Raw genomic sequence first — 16,129 nt, forward strand, 5'->3', positions numbered from 1 at the left:
ACTGATGACTCCTCACATACACTCTTCAGCCCATTCTTAGTTAGAAGTAGGGTGTGGACCCTAGATTGAGAACCAGTGACCTGGAGAATGATCTTATGGTCATTTGCATTTCTTTCCAGCTTCCTCTCAAGGAGGGACTTACCCATATGCATCATGCAGATGCCCTGGAAGCAGTCATGTGTCTGGACATTCATAGTAGCCAGCCAGTCATGGACACAGATGATGGCATATCCTGAGAAATTGTCCCGCCCAAGGGTCTCAGGTTGGAGGTTCATCAGTAGACGCCATCTTCCCCACATTTCTGTATTCCTTACTCTTTCAGTCTCATAAAACAAAGTGCCAATGTTCTCCACCTGACTAGTCGGCCTCCTGGAACCCACTACTCCCCATTAGTCAAGAGGCAAAAAACAAAGCCAGCAAACCAAACTGAATTCTTTTATTGTGCAATTTCCTTCTACCAGAAAAATTTCTAAAAATATAAATATGAACTCTCTAAAAATACTCAGAATAGATCTATAATCTTCTTCCTCTTCCAAACTAGGGCCAAACTTTTTTTCAAAGTGGATGGGCTATGAACATATGTCTTCATGTCGTCTACATACATAATATTCAGAGATGTTTCTCTTTGTGCAGGAGGGGAACACCATCCTGCCAGGTTTGGGAAGCTCATTTGTGATCAGGATGAAGTTATAAACAGAACTGAGCAGAAACTTCCTTTTGCAAATATAGAAGACAGCCCTTCATTCCTCCCCAGTACCTTGCCCTCACAGGGTGAACTGGGCTGCGCTAAGCCAAGCTCCACTGGACTCACGAGGACAGATTTATGGTAGTGGGGCTGCCATGCTATAATCTAGGAAAGTGACTGAAGACTGGAGATGGACAGGAAATCAGGAGGGGCTTTGGCTGGAAGAGTTGGCCAGAGAAAAAACCCTCAGCAGGATTAGTAGTTAAGTTGTTCCTACCAGTTCTAGATAACACCTAGCCCGGAGCAACCATGTCTAAGACAAGGTTTAATCTTTGAGGGCCTCCTAGGTAGCAGTGTCACCCCTAGAGCAGGGAAATGGCTGAGCTGTAGGCAGCCAGGGATTGGCACAGGGTCCCATGGCACCTTACTCAGTATCAGACATAAATCCGAAGAAGCCTGTGATGGTCCTGGAACAACCTGGTGGGATCCCGTAGCTAATCCTGGGTCTGAGGGCCAGGACTCCAGCAGCAGCTGGAGTGGAGACAAGTACTTAAGCAAGTGGGGGCTGGAACTGTTTGTACTACAGTTACCACATTACTCGATCCCTGGAGGGCAGCAGCTCCAGACTGCAGGCACTTGCTGAGTTTCCTGTCAGAGGGGCAAACCAAGCTTCCTGCACAGAGAGCTCAGATGAATCTGGGCTTACTCCCTGGTGTGTGTTTAGAGTCTCTGCCCCCACGTTCCCCGTTCTGTTTTGGTTGATGTTATGAACCATTTTAGGAAAACTCACAGGAAACCAAATGCTAGTTCCTGAGGATTTCTGACTTCCAAGGTGTTCTTAGGGTAAGGCAGGGCCTTCATGTATGCTAACAGCCCTGCTCACTCCACCGCGTCCTTGCAGGCACTCAGCTGCACGGACCCTCATAAGCAGGGAAGGAAAAGGACTTTGCAGGAAGTATGTTGCAAAGCCTTGCTTTCTGGGGCAAAAGAAGGCAGAAGAGAAGGGTGTGAGAGGGTGGAGGCAAGGCTGTACAATTGTAGAAACAAGAATGTGCTTACATCCAGCAATCCCACTGAAGCTTCCAGTTCTGTAGGAGTTAACATGGATGTATTATATGGTGATAGGAAGAGGAGCAGAGGCTTGGTGATGATCAACTGGGAAGCCAGGCCTAGGTATCCCAGAGCTCATGAGTGAGAAGTCAAACAATGAAAGGAAAAGGGAAGGGCACAGGAATGATAGGAAGAGGCCTGAGGCACAGACTGCCCTGGCTGGACCTACCATTCCCATTCTTCTCTTTAGATAGGTTCGCCTTGTTAAAAAACAAAAAAAGAGAGAGAAAGAGAGAGATGTTATCTTCTTGCTGCAAAGACCCCCAAGACTGAGCTCGCTGCAGGGTCTCCTGGCCCTTGGAAGACAGTACAATAGGTCCCCTGGTGGGAGACAGGAATACAAAAGTGGGTTAACCCAGGAGGATAGGAACAAGTGAAGGTTTGAGGATACTTATCTGTTCCTTAGACGGATCCAGAAGGAGGGAGCAGAGGACCATCCCTGGCATCAGGGTAGAACTAGGGAAGGGCAGGTCAGAGGCCCCTCCAGGGAGGCCTGGTGCTGCAGGAGACTCAGGCAACTTCAAAAGCACAAAGCACCTTGGGTTTAATAGGAGGTTTGCCTCCACAGTTTGGATCGCATCCCAATCTCTCACATGCTTCACCCTGGCTCTCACACTTACCGAGACCCTGGCACTGCTTCATTCTAGGCTGTGGGGTGACCTTGAAAAATTGCTCTGATCCCCAACCACACTCTTCTCTATCTTGGCTTTACTCCCTTATCTACCACCTCTGCTCTCCTTTCTAGTAGGACCACCCTTACTCTCCTCGGTTCTCCTCTCAAACCAAAATCAAAACATGCTCTGCTGCTGCTTCTTCTTCTGGGGCCTGCCTAGCCCTGTCTTCACACACATAGCAAAGGAAGCCTGGCTATTATTTCTGTGCAGGAAGCCCCAGCATTTTCCCAGGTGCCTAAAGGATGGGAAAAACCTTGAGAACCTTGAGTGAGAGGTTAAGCACCCCCTCTGGCCCCCTGGGACAGAGGAAAGATACCAGGGGCCCCGCAATCTCTTGGAACCAGGAGGAACCACGGCTGGGCTATGGTCAGGTTGTGTGGCTTTCTAGGACAGGCCCCATCATCAAGCCAACCCCATCATTCCTCATCCAGCCTTGTTGCCCCCTGAGATAAGGATCTCTGGGCCATGATGGAGGAGAGAGAGGAACCAGGGCTTGGGTGAGGAAGAGCAGGAAGCATATGGGAGACAGAAAAGTCCTGCAAGATCCATCATCCTGAGCTGGTAGCCCTATAATTCAGTAGGAAGCTGGAACAAACTTGTGGGTGAAAGAGCTCTAGTACCCCTGGGCTACAATCAACACCCAGAGGAGCTTACAGAAATTAGGATCAAGGATGGCACCTGAGTCCTTTTGCCATTCTGCAGATAGACTCTTCGACTAGAATTACTTGTGGACTTTTAACCCTGCAACATCTGGTGTGTAGATCAGCTTTCTGCAGGTGCCTTGTACAAGGAAGACCAAAGGGCATGGTAGAGCTAGGGCCAGGGCCCCCTGGGCACAGTGGAAGAGAAAGCAGAGGGAAGAGGGGTGCTTGGCAGGAAGATCACAGGCTACTCAAAGGACAGCAGGTCTGGGTGAGGGCCCTCATTGTCAAGGCTGGAGGTCCGTGCTCGAGGAGGGGGGCTACTGTCCTCCCAGGACTCGGCCAGGCTGATGGGGCTCAAGCTGAGTTTGAGGCCATTCCTCTCAACGAGGCCTGGGGAGGAGGCTCTTCTGTGCTCAGTTGCCTTTAACTTAGATTCATCCTGGCTGTCCTTGTGAATTAGGTCAGGAACCGATAGGGAAACTTCACCATTGGGCAGAACCTCGTCCCTATCTTCCATGGTGGCCTCCAGCTGTGAAGCATCTGCTGAGACAGGTTGGACAGTGAGAGGGGAGTCCTGGGGCTGCCCAGGTGACAGCTCTGTCCCATACTCCAGACTACTTAGGACGGGCTGTGATGATATCAGCATGTCCTGGGTGGTCTTCAGGGCCCTAGGGGTTCGCTTCCTGGTTATGGGAGGTGGAGGATCCAGGCGAGGGAAGTCCTCAGGGACTGATCTGTAAGATTGATGACAGTAAATATGCATGCTTTACAAATGGTGAGATAGCAGTCCACCCTACCCTCACATCTCTAACTCCAACTTCACCTTCAACTCACCCACATGGGTGAGTTCATCCCTCGGGCGAATAAGTGCTTCACACCCCTGGGCTCCAATTTGGGTTCAGGGTGCAGGTCTTAGCAATTTCAAAACAACAATGAGCTTTTGGCCTGTTTTATCCTTATTCAGTGTTCAGAGCAGCACAAAAACCTACACAATAAGCCCCATAAAGGGTATATCACTACTTCCAAAGCAGCCATGTTTAAAACAAGGCCTGGGTGGGTGTGGTGGTCCACGTCTGTAATGTTATCTACTTGAGAAGCTGAGGCAAGAGGATGGCAAGTTTGAGGCTAGCCTGAGTAATGCAGTGAGACCCTGTCTCAAAATAAAACATAAAAAGCGCTGGGGATGTAACTCATTAGGAGAGTACCTCTGGGTGCTGTACCCAGTAAGAAATATAAATAAATAAACAAACAAATGAATCCATGTAAAACCGGACCCGAAAGGACTTCTTGGTTAGAGTAGAAGATGGGAGTGCCACAGGGGGCTTCTCCTTTCCTATTGTTCTCAGGCATCAGGATCCATCTGGGAAGGTGCTGGGTAATACTTGGGTTCAAATCTACCTCTGCCAGATACTAACTAACCAGCTACTCACTTGACCATTCTGAACTCAAGTCATTGGCAAAGTGAAAACCTACCCTGCCTCCCTGAGTTCTGCGAGGGTTAGGTAGAACGATGCTGTAAAGTCTGCATATTTAGTGCTTGAGGACACCACGGCTGCTCAATAAGCATTCCTTATACGTGTGGAGGCAGAGGCCAGTTCCCATGAACATGGCCCCGTCCAGCTTTTGACAATTTCATATCCCTTCCTCAGTGCTGTTCTCCCCTGACACACTGCAGTCTGTCCTTGTCCCCACCCATTCAAGTGGACTACTGGGCACGTGGAGGGACTCACCTTTCATCCTCTAGCCAGGCCCCTGATGTCCCATCAGCCCCACCAGACAGCTGAGCCCCCGCAGTCTTGTTGATCTCCGTCACACCCACGCTGCTGAGGCCTGAGGGCTCCTTTCTCCTCAGGAGGTCGTTGACTTTGGCCCCCACGGCTTTGCCTAGGTTCTTGAGGTGCTGGCTGCTCCCCACCCTCACTCCTGGCCCACCAGGCTCTGAAGAGCCAAGGGTGGCAGAGCTGGGGGCCACAGGTCTGGACAGGTGGGGGAAGGAACGGCTCGACTGGAGCTTCGGAGTGAGGGCTGTGTTCAAATTCTCAAACATGCTGTGGTCAACTAGGAACAAACAGGGGAGAAAGAAATTGATGAGTAGACATGAGCAGGACCATACCACTGGGCTTTTACTTGCTTTATACCAGGCCCCAAACTTGTAACTCCATAAGGCTTCAGAAACATACAAGAAATAGCCAGCAAAGATGCTCTTGGACTTTCCAGTACAGTTTTCTTGATGGGACCTAGGACCAGAAATTCCAGTTCTGTCCTACCCAAGTTAATCAGTGACTCATTAGCCATAAAAAGGCAAACATTCCTTTAAATAAACCTCTTTGACTCAAGGTTTGATCCCTCTACCTTGGGGGTCACCAGGCCCTTTGAAGTGAACAAAAAAATGAGAATGAAGCAACAAAATGTGACATGTTTACGTTGCCACAAACACATGCTGAGCTCTCTGACTCAGGTGCTGGGACGGAAGCCGGTGGAGGGATGGCAAGTACGAGGCTTGGTGCTGGAAGTTCCCTTTAAAGCCACATGTTTAGCACATTTTCTCCACGGAAAATGGGCCAGCAGTTCCTTAGGTCTTGGAAGACTAGGTCAGCTCCTGAGCAGAGAGGTCAAGTAGTGGATCAGAACCAGCTCACACCAAAGGGACAGGTACTCAGTGGCAGTAAAGCTCAAGGATCCTTATAAACCCCACCTCAATTCTTACAGTGTAATGTGGGGAACATGGGAAGATATCTATTTATAAATGAGGGAGGAGCTCAGTTCATAATGAACAGCAGGGCCCAAGATTACAACTAGAACTTGTAACTCAGAGCTCAGGGCTCTTTCTCCTGCCTTGGAACTTGGAACAGCTGCCTACATATATCTAGTAGATGGCCCTTCTCTTGGGGATCTCCCTTTGGCTTGAACAATGAACTAGAAGGACTGGGTATAGACCCACTGCATTGTGAACTTTTGCAGGACAGAGGCCATGCAGCATCCATCTTTGTCTTCAATGCCTAGACTGGGTCTAGTATATAGTTTGTACTCAATAAATATTTTTTAATTGAATTCCTAAAATCCATTTTGTAGATGGAGAATTTGGAAGGCCAAATGGTAGCCCCAAGGTTTGTTGTTGAAAGGGCTGGACCTTCAGGCTCTAGGCCAGGCTATCCATACACTGGCACTTAGGCATCCTCTCCATACCTCAAAAAAACCACCTCAGTAGTCAAGGCAGCCAGACCTTCTCTGGAGCCCTGAAATAGGGACCTGAGTTGTCCATGTCAATTGCCCCAGATATTTTGTCAGTCTGGGAGAAGAACAGGTTCCATTTGGTCCAAGAGCTACTCTCCTTGTTAACACCTCCATGAAGCCTTTCCTGATAATAACTGAGGTTTGAGTGTAGTTTTGCTTCAGTTGGAGATGGGCTTGAAGCAGTTCTCTCTCTGCCTGTGTACTACGGAGTCCTGGGTCAGGGGGAACATTTCTCTTTCTTGAGGTTTCAGCAGGCCCAACTATCTGGATAAGCCATATTCCAAGGGACTTTGGGTGGCAGGGAGAAAGCCATGGGAAGAGGGGTGGAGGCCTTTCCCTGAGGATGTGAGCCCCATGGTCTTGGCCTCTGTAACTGCCCTTGACGTACGTGCAAGTGAAAGCACTGTGGTGGGTAGGGGACATGCCAGGGAACTTGGATTATGGCATCCCTGGGATGGAGGGCCCAAGCTGTCTGTGTGTACCTGCCACAGCAGCAGGATACCCACTCACCCCACAACAAGCTGGGCCCTTGACTCCTGGTTACAGAGAATAACCACAATCCACTTGTCGTGCCTCAAATCCCTCTCATTTCCCTTACTCCTGTACTCTGCCAAGTAGCAAGGATTATTTGGAAACTAAACAATTTATTGTTTTCCAAACCAGAAAATATATGGGTCACTATGGAATCATAACAAAATGCTTCGGTGGAACACACTGGGAAAAGTAAGCCCTCCACCATTTCCGGGCCCTGCACCATTTCCAGGATCAGAACTTTCTGTGGTGGTTTCCTTTTGATTTAAAATAAATTCCAGTGAAGACACATTTATTTATTTTTTTTAAGTACGAAAACCTCCTGTCAGAGTGATTTGTAAACTATGAATTATGAGTAAAGTATGTATAAATTGCTATTATTATTTTAAAAACATATTTCTTTATAACAAGCAAATAACTTTTTGATTAGGCACCATTTGGATCCTCTTTCTTGTTCTCTACCCTTCAAAATCTAGTCTACCAAAAAAACTGAATTCCTAAGTGATTTAAAAATAACCTGTCATAGACTCTCTTTACAATTGTCTATATCTTTCTGGTAAATATACCTGTCTTTAAAATAAAATGGTAAGTTCTTCGTGGGGCTATGGTATCTTTAGCACTTTTCATTTTCTGCAATGCCTGGCTTAGGGCCTTGTGTGATAGGAGGCATTTAATGGTAGTTTAATTGATGTTGACTTTTAAATTAATTCTTAAAAACCAAGTGCATGATGAGCTGACAGTACATGGAAACTGCTCATAAGTCTGTTTCCACTTATAAAAACCACCCAGAAACTCCTCTATAAAGTCACTGTGAGGGTTCTTGAAGTCAGACCAGGAGAAACTGTCCTTCTTTCCAAGTGAGCTTGCCTGGGGCCTCCATCTCCACAACTGAGGGATGTGCAATCAGCCTCTTTTCTGCTGATGACTCTAATGACCCCTGCAACTCTGTCCCTCCTGCCTCAGGACAAGAGGTTTGGTGATTGTGAACATAATGGTGATGGAAGGAAGAGACAATAGAATCCCAGCTGGTGGCCCTCCCAATAGCAACCCCCAACATGCATATACCCAAGCTGAGGAGGGCATCTGGGGACATAAGTCATCCACAAGAAAGAGAGTATCTTACCTGTCCGAGAAAGGGGCTCGGAAAGCAGGTGGGAAACAAATGAGAGAAAGACACATTTTACGTAGTGACCAGCTACTTTGAGGGTGTCACCTGCTGTATGGGTCACCATCAACAGCACATGCAAGACAGAGGACCTGCTACTAGCAGTGTAATAAACCCTAAAATGACCACATTCCCACAGACACTTTAATAACTAAGCCAAAACAGAGCCATATTTTAAAAACTCTACCAACAGCACTGAGGTATTTAACTTCCCAAGTTTCCCCTCCCCAATATTTTGAGCACCCTTTACATTAAGTATATCTCCAGTTCCTAATTGATAGTGAGAGAAATGTGATTGGTTAAGGCAGAAAGAAATTCTATATCTGGGTGTGAAACACAACATTCACATGATGCTATTTACATTTATTTACACGTATGGAAATTGCTAGACTTTAGCCAGAAAGATATTCATCCACTTCAACTCAGAGTCTAAATTAATAAAATGGAAAAGTCAAGCAGCAGTGCATTTGTACACTATCACCCAGGTAGCTGATGGAGGAGGGGATTATGAGTCATGTATACCAATTTATAAACTCATGATCTTGCTTTACACCATGATGGCCCAAGTGAAATTACTAGTGTCTCAAAAATGCCAAAATACTCAACTTCAATTTGTATCCCAATGTGTCCTAAAATTCCAAATCAGGCCAGGAGGTAAAAAACATTAAAGAAAACCAGGTTCTCCCACTGCCCTTCAAATGTTCAGAGATTGAAAAGACCACTCTGGGCTCCATGCAGAAGTTGAAGGTGCCATGTTCCTTCATAGGCCACACCACTGTGACAGGAGCTGATTTAAAGCACAGCTAAGTAGCTAGTGGACGGGTTGTGACAATATGGAATGGGGTAACTTCAGCTTATCTTCAAGGTCCCACAGTCATCTTTCAAACTTACTCCACATCCCACCAGTACACAAAGTTATTAAATGATAAATCAAAGCAGAGAGAAGAGACAGCCCTGCCTCCTTGGAACCTATAGTCTCACCAGCAAATTGGCTTAAAACAATGAACAAAATGGTGTCTATTTGTGTTTTAGTCACATTCAGAAAAGAGCACCAACCATTCAAACAATGTCTTAATAGCTATTCTTTGGATAAAAATACATTAAAGTATTTAGGTATAAAAGGACATAATGTTCACAACTTACCTTCAAATACTCCAGAAAAAAAAATTATGTGTACACATACATAGGTAGGGAGGGGAAGATGAGGGAGGGAAAAGATAAACCAAATAGGGCCAAATGTTAGCAAGAGAAAAATCTCTAGAGAGGATCTATAGATGCTCTTTATATCAATTTTGACTTTAAAAATTATATAAATTTGAAGTTATTTCAAAAAAAAATTCAATATATTCCTCAAACCAAAACAAATGAACAAACCAATAAATAAAATGGAGACCAAAAAACCAGAAACTAAAACAAAAAGATAAAAGAAGAAACAAAAATATTCAGTGGCAAATAAAGGAGAAGAAAAGCAAGACAGTTATTCAGAGAGAACAAAGGTTCCCAGAGCTGGGGAGTATAGCAAAATCAACAGAGAAAAGGGACAATAGTAAAGAACAAAGGGGACCAACAGAGGACATCATTATGATATCTCCACTGTATTCTTCCTTCTCTCTGAGTATTCTCAGCCAGGGCAGGGCACAGAGAAATGACAAGTAAAAATTTTTTAGCAATTAAAAGGAAAAAGAAAAAAGAATCTCGCTTACAACAGACTGCATCCACCTTTCAGAAGTATAACCTAGCTGGTGAATGGAATCATGTGACCTTGTGATGTCAACTGTGCTCAGAATGTTTATCGTCTGGACAACCTGGCCAGCCTCTTGGGAGCAGGCGTGTGATCGTCATACCCCGCAGTGGTCAAAATATGGAAAACTTCTCACTCCTCAGCATCTCTGGACTTCGAATCTCTTCCTCTGCCTTGAGCACTTTTCCTGACATTACACCCTCACATGCCACCAGTTTACCAGGTAAACTTTAGTGTCACTAGGGCCGCAAAGATGTAGGGTTTTTAGGAAGCTTTTACTTAAGTACCCTACCAGGTCATGTCACAGGACCAAAATTTAGCAAGAAAGCCAAATTACACTGAGAAGAAAATCATTTTTTCAAAATGCTACATTCCAGGTAAAAGTAATTCCTGCTGTTTAATGATTTTTTCATCAGGAAAGAATAGGGGAAACACTTGTTATCTAATTTTTCCCCTAGAACCTGAGTGAATTTCAAGGTGGTGAGCTGTCTACACAAAGAACAGGTATTTGTTTTGACTGATTTAAGAAGCTGGAGAAGATTGAGACATATCTATCATCAGGTGGAGGCTAAGCAGCTGGGAACTGATAAGCCCATCATGGAATAAAGATGGACACTGTGAGGACTTGCTATTCAAAGTGTAGGTCCCAGTCCTACATTAGCAACATCACACAGGAGCCCATTGCAAATGCAGAACTGGCCAGGCATGATGGTGCATGCCTGTTATCTCCGTAACTGAGGATCACATATTTGAGATCATCCTGAGCCATTTAATGAGACCCTGTTTCAAAAAAGTAAGAAAAAAAATAGGGGTAGGGGAGAAAAATAAAAGAAAGGACTGGGGATGGCAGTGTTAGAGCACCCCTGGGTTCCATCTGAGTACTGCAAAGGAAGAAAGGTAGAGCTCGGGCCCCCACCCCTGACCGACTACATCAGCATCAGAATCTGCATTTTTAACAAGATATCCAGGTGGTTCCCAAGCACATAAAAATTTGAGACAAACTTGATTAGTTCTCCTAAATATCCATTAATATACATGACATTTATAAATCTTTCACCCAAACTGAGCACAGTTACTGCCCTAGGATTTGGGGCAGATCCACTTTTTGTCCAAGTGTTAGTAGCCATTCCAATGCATGCCATGCAGCAGAGGCCCATGTGACCCCACCCTGGCTGTGGGCATGAGATGTCTCAACCAAAGAACCTGGCTTCCCATCCTCAACGGGACTATGCAACACAGCTATGTAGCCTGTGACCAGAGCTCACTCTCTGATAAACTACAGTGGGGTCAGGTACAGGGCAGGACGAGCCAGAGAGAGAAGTGTCATCTGAGCCACATCTTTTTTAAAAAATTTTTTTCTTGAAGTACTAGGGATTGAACCAGAGACACTCTACTACTGAGCCACATCCCTCACCCCTTTTTAGTTTTTATTTTGAGACATGGTTTCACTAAGTTGCCCAGGCTGGCCTTAAGCTCACCATTCCCCTGCCTCAGCCTCCCGAGTTGCTGGGATTACAGGTGTACACCACTGTGTCCAGCTCTTAATGTACTCTTTCCAGAGGTTCTTTCTTAGGTTTAAATAAAACTTACCCATTTGGAATTTCCCAAGATGTCATCCAGAATAGCTATGCCTTTTGGGGTTTGAGAGATCACTGTTTGACTTCAGCTTTGAGATCCCTTGATGTACCATAGGTATGTCTTAGGGAGACTCAAGAAGAAGGCTCCCAACCTTGCTCAGCTCACCAGAGTGTTTCTTCTATAACCCAGATATTACAAAGGCAGCGGTACCCACTGAGGTTTCCAGCTCAGCTCAGGCCTTGCCATCCCAGTATCAAAGCAGTGCTCTCCGGCATGGGGTACATAACACAGTGCCTGCACCAGGTGAGGTCTTCTCTAACTCTGGGTGGGGGCATGTGGGAAACTGAAGACGGACAGGGGCTGCTCCCCTAAGGGAAGGATGTCTGCAAGCTGGATCACCATGTGCTACCTTCTATCTGTTCCTTCCTCTTTGATAGATACCCATAGGCCTATGGAGGCCTCTTGCTTCTTCTCTCCAACTCTCAAGTTGGTGTGGATCAGTTTCTGTCTGAGTGAGTTGTTGAGGGATCAAGACAGGCAGTGAGTCTGTTAAAATGCTCACAAGAAGAGGTGGCAAAAGAAGGGACTACAGGAGGTTAAAGTCCAGCTTAACTATCTGCTGGGCTGCCTGTCGAGGTCAGTCCTCAGAGGACAAAGTATCTCCGGGAGAGAAGGATCGGATAGCAAGGCTTAGTTTAGTGCCTGGACATCCAATAGCCATTTGTAACAACAGGAAAAAAAAAGCAGCAGGAAAAAATCCCCTTACACTGCTCTTCCCACCCTGTTTCCCACCTGGTCTCAAGCTGCCATCAAGGTAGAATGGAAGTCACCCAAGGTCATGTCTGACGGCCTGTCATCTTGCCTTGCTGCTTCTCCTGAGGGCTTCCAGCCTCCTCAACTTGACTGTCCCCCTGCCTGCAGCCCAAGGCTCAGACTCAGCCCTTTCCTTTGCAGACTGCACCTTGGGGGACACCCAGAATGGGGAGCAGCTAAGGCGGAACTGCACCATCTACCGGCCCTGGTTCTCCCCTTACAGTTACTTTGTGTGCACGGATAAAGAGAGCCACCTGGAGGCCTATGGCTTCCCAGAGGTGGAGAGGGATGAGGGCAGGGGGGACAACTGCCTTCCTGAGGACATGGCTGAGAGCATCTGCTCATCATCTTCCTCCCCAGAAAATACATGCCCCCGAGAGTCCACCAAGAAATCCAGGCATGGCTTGGACTCCGCGGACTACATCACGTCCCAGGACATCCTAATGGTCTCCAGGTGGCAGCCGGCCCAGCAAAATGGCTACAAGTGTGCAGCCTGTTGCCGCATGTACCCTACCCTCCACTCCCTCAAGAGCCACATAAAGGGGGGCTTCAAAGAGGGCTTCAGCTGCAAGGTGTACTACCGTAAGCTCAAAACCCTCTGGGGCAAGGAGCAGAAGGCCCGGCAGGGGGACAGGCTCTCCTCAGGGAGCTGTCAGGCTTTCAAGTAGCCTGTCTAGACACCTCAGGTTCATAGGGGACAAAGCCTATTTATGTCTCTAGTGAGATGCCAATAAATCAAAGTTAGCCACAGTCTTCTGTCAAGTCTGAGGTCACCCTGTAGTCCATCCCAGTACAGTCAGTCCTCACCCCTTCTTCTAATGGTTGCCTAACAGCACGAGGCCCATTTCTCAGCCTGCCCTTCCCGCTCCTTTTAAATAAAGACAATTCCTGAAGTTTGGGTCTATCCTCCAAGACAGTGGTTCTCTAAGTGAAAGGCTCCAAGACAACAGTTTTAGCATCCCCTGGGAATTTGTTAGAAACAAAATTCTCAGGCTCCACTCAGACCTACTGTGTTAGAAACTTTAGGGTGGGAGCTTAGCCACCCTTAACCAGTCTTTTAGGTGACACTAAAGCAGGTCAGACATGAGAACCTCTGTTCTAGGATCCCGGACTTCTGGTCCTAAAAGATCAGTCCTTGCTCTATACTGGGGAGGAGAATTTGGGCATCCTCCCCTGTCTGCAGGGGAAGAATCCCTGCAGTTTGACAGGCTTCCTAGATGTTAGATCTTCTGAGGGGGTGGGATAAAACACTCCTGAGCTTAATTAATGCAGAAAGAGATGAAGAAGGCCAGGCCCGTCCTCAAAATATTCACCACAATCATTCACTTAGAATGGGCACCTCTTGCTGAAGAATAGAGGCACCTTGACCCTGGGTACATCTTTTCATTGCTATTTTGAATCATATCAAAAGGGGCAGGAAAACTGGGAGTCATAGTACATGCCTGTAATCCCAGCAACTGGGGGAACTGAGGCAGGAGGATTGCCAAGTTAGAGGCCAGCCTGGGCAATTTAGAGAGACCAGATCCTGTGTCAAAAGATAAAAAATAAAAATATAAAAAGGATTGGGGCTAAAGCTCAGTGGTAGAGTGTACTTTGGTTTAATTTCTAGTAAGGCAAAACAAACCAAACCAGCAACCAAAAACGGCAGGTAAAGGAGAAAATACTGTTCCCCCAATACCAATGAATGTGTCCAATGACAGTCCTGACTCTTTACTCCATTTCTGCATGACCTTACTGCTAATCTGACCCAGAAAGATAGAAGAGCATCAGGGATGCAAGCAAGAACATTTATTTTGCTCATTATGTGACTCAAAGGAGAAAAAAAAGGCTAAATGCTTGCTGGTCCCCCCACATCCCCTCAGGTCTTATTTTCCTCTTATTTCAGTTCCTTGATGACTCTGTGGGCTTCTAACTATAATGGGACATTTCTGGTCAGGGATCTGGCACCAATCTTCCTTAGTCTTTGTCTCCCCAACAAATGGGCCAGGGGGTGGTGTGGAGAGTCCTCCCTTGTCCTTGCAGAGAATACCCAGTACCTCTTCTTGGGGCCTTACTTTATGTTTTAACAAAGCTGCTCCTGCTTATCACTGTGCTGCTGAAGTATCAACTATGTTTTTTTCATTCCTCACAGAGTAAGAGAAGCTGGGCTCAAATTCCTATTGCTTCATATGCTGTGAGACCACCCCAGGGCCCACACCTGTCACTCCTACTTCTCACCTGTCCTATCCCCACCCTGCCCAGTCAGAGTCTGGAGTCTACCTGTCAGGTTCAGGAGCCAGGACCTGTGGGGTCATGACCTGTCCACAGTGGGGCAGAGTGGTCTCTAGGCAATCTTGACATCATTCCCAAGACACTGGCCCCTTAGGGACCAGATGAGTGACAACGAAAATTGTTTTAGTCCTCACTCTGACCTTGTGTTTCTAACTAGAAAAGCCACTTGAGCCCTAGAAGATTTCTGTACATAAGTAGCTGCGCATGTGTGTCACCCCTTGATATGGGACTCCTTAGCAAGTACAGAGAGAAGCACATTCAGGGGACCAGGAGGCCATTCACAGTCTCACCATTATTTGGACCAGGAAAGGAACTGATTCCTAATCTTCTGCCCTCTGCCAACCTCATGCTCCCTTCTCCAGGGCTTCTGCATCACAGCACCAAATAGTCAAGAAAGGAAAAGTGGTCTATGACCAGCACAGGTTCAGATCTAGGAAACTAAAAGATAAACTGTACTGTACCCTGGGTGACTGCCAGGCACTCCCCGGTGGGTGCTTTAGCTTTTATTTGTTTATTCATTCAATCACTTAGCATATTGAGGATTGAACCCAGGGCCTTGCCCATGCCAGACAAGTGCTCTGCCACTGAGCTACATCCTTGGCTGGGTGCTTTAAAAATACAATCTCATTTACTCTGATAATTGTTTTATGTACTAACCCATTTGACAGATGAGAAAATAAAGCTTAGTTCATTTTGCTCAGTCAAAAAAGAACAGAGGGCGTGTGAACCTGGTTTTTCTGACCTTCCCCATTTTCCCCCTGGCCTGGACCTGCCAGAACATCAGACCTAACAAACACTCTGCCTTCAAAATGGTTAAAATTTCCAGCCAAAGAGCTTAGAAATGAGAAAGGGGAAGGCTGTTATGTGAGATTCTGGGGCTCACTTCTTTTGTTTTTAATATTTATTTTTTAGTTGTACACAATACTTTTATTTTGTTTATTTATTTTTATGTGGTGCTGAGGATTGAACCCAGGGCCTTGCACATGCTAGGCAAGTGCTCTACCACTGAGCCACAACCCCAGCCTCTGGGGCTCACTTCTGATATGCTCCTTCCTTCCCCAGTTTTGTGCCTCCTTTTCATTTCTGCTGCATGCAGGAGAGCTCACTTTCCCAGGAGTCAGGACTGCTCTAAAGAACTGTGTGGCAATGAAGCCATAATACTTCCAGGTAGCTATGGAGAGGAATCTGTTTTCCTCCTTGTATGGGCCCATTCAGACTCCTACCAACTACATACCTCAGACATTTAGTGAGCGGGTCAGTGAAATTGTATAATCTTGATCTTAGCTATATTGGAAACTATCTGATATAGTAATTCTTCATGCATTCAAAGCTCTGCCTTTGCCAGACATGGTGGCACACATTTGTAACCCCAGCTACTGGGGAGGCTGTGGCAGGAGGATCATAAGTTCAAGGCCAGCCTGGGCAACTTAAGAGACACCCTGTCTCAGAGTTTAAAAAGGGCTGAGGATAAGTGGTATAGCACTTGCCTAGCATACATGAGGCCTGGGCTTAACCCCTAGGACTGCAAAAATGAGACTCAACTCCACTTCCACCCACACAGTGTAACTCTTCATTGCAGGGGGCTCTCTCTCCTATGTACCACAGGATATTCAGGATATTCACCTTGATTTCCACCCACTACCTGCCAGGAACATCCTTCCCCTAGCGTGGCTAACAATGTTT

General features: G+C 46.5%; 2 protein-coding genes across 2 annotated transcripts; one reads left to right on the forward strand and one right to left on the reverse strand.

Moving 5' to 3' along the window:
• Window positions 1–421: 421 nt before the first annotated feature.
• Window positions 422–14,196, reverse strand: C11H1orf226 (chromosome 11 C1orf226 homolog). Its single transcript, XM_021720622.3, has 3 exons — window positions 8,002–14,196; window positions 4,844–5,171; window positions 422–3,847 (listed from the first exon to the last, which is right to left on the reverse strand). Exons 1-3 carry the CDS (start codon window positions 8,108–8,110, stop codon window positions 3,358–3,360), a joined length of 927 nt encoding a protein of 308 aa, XP_021576297.2. The 5' UTR covers window positions 8,111–14,196; the 3' UTR covers window positions 422–3,357.
• Window positions 9,824–12,852, forward strand: Spata46 (spermatogenesis associated 46). The gene is given in 3 exon segments (XM_005340946.5): window positions 9,824–10,007; window positions 11,552–11,665; window positions 12,317–12,852. Coding segments are annotated over 3 exon segments (753 nt in total). The 5' UTR covers window positions 9,824–9,904.
• Window positions 14,197–16,129: the final 1,933 nt, after the last annotated feature.

Source organism: Ictidomys tridecemlineatus, chromosome 11, assembly GCF_052094955.1.
Source record: "Ictidomys tridecemlineatus isolate mIctTri1 chromosome 11, mIctTri1.hap1, whole genome shotgun sequence".
Taxonomy (NCBI): domain Eukaryota; kingdom Metazoa; phylum Chordata; class Mammalia; order Rodentia; family Sciuridae; genus Ictidomys; species Ictidomys tridecemlineatus.

Bases quoted from the DNA above. Each gene is read 5' to 3' on its own strand.
- C11H1orf226 (XM_021720622.3), bottom strand. From the start codon at position 8,110: ATGGTGACCCATACAGCAGGTGACACCCTCAAAGTAGCTGGTCACTAC. The intron at 5,172-8,001 runs GTAAGATACTCT...GTTTGTTCCTAG, and splicing joins CGAGCCCCTTTCTCGGACAG to TTGACCACAGCATGTTTGAG. The intron at 3,848-4,843 runs GTGAGTCCCTCC...TCAATCTTACAG, and splicing joins GCCTGGCTAGAGGATGAAAG to ATCAGTCCCTGAGGACTTCC.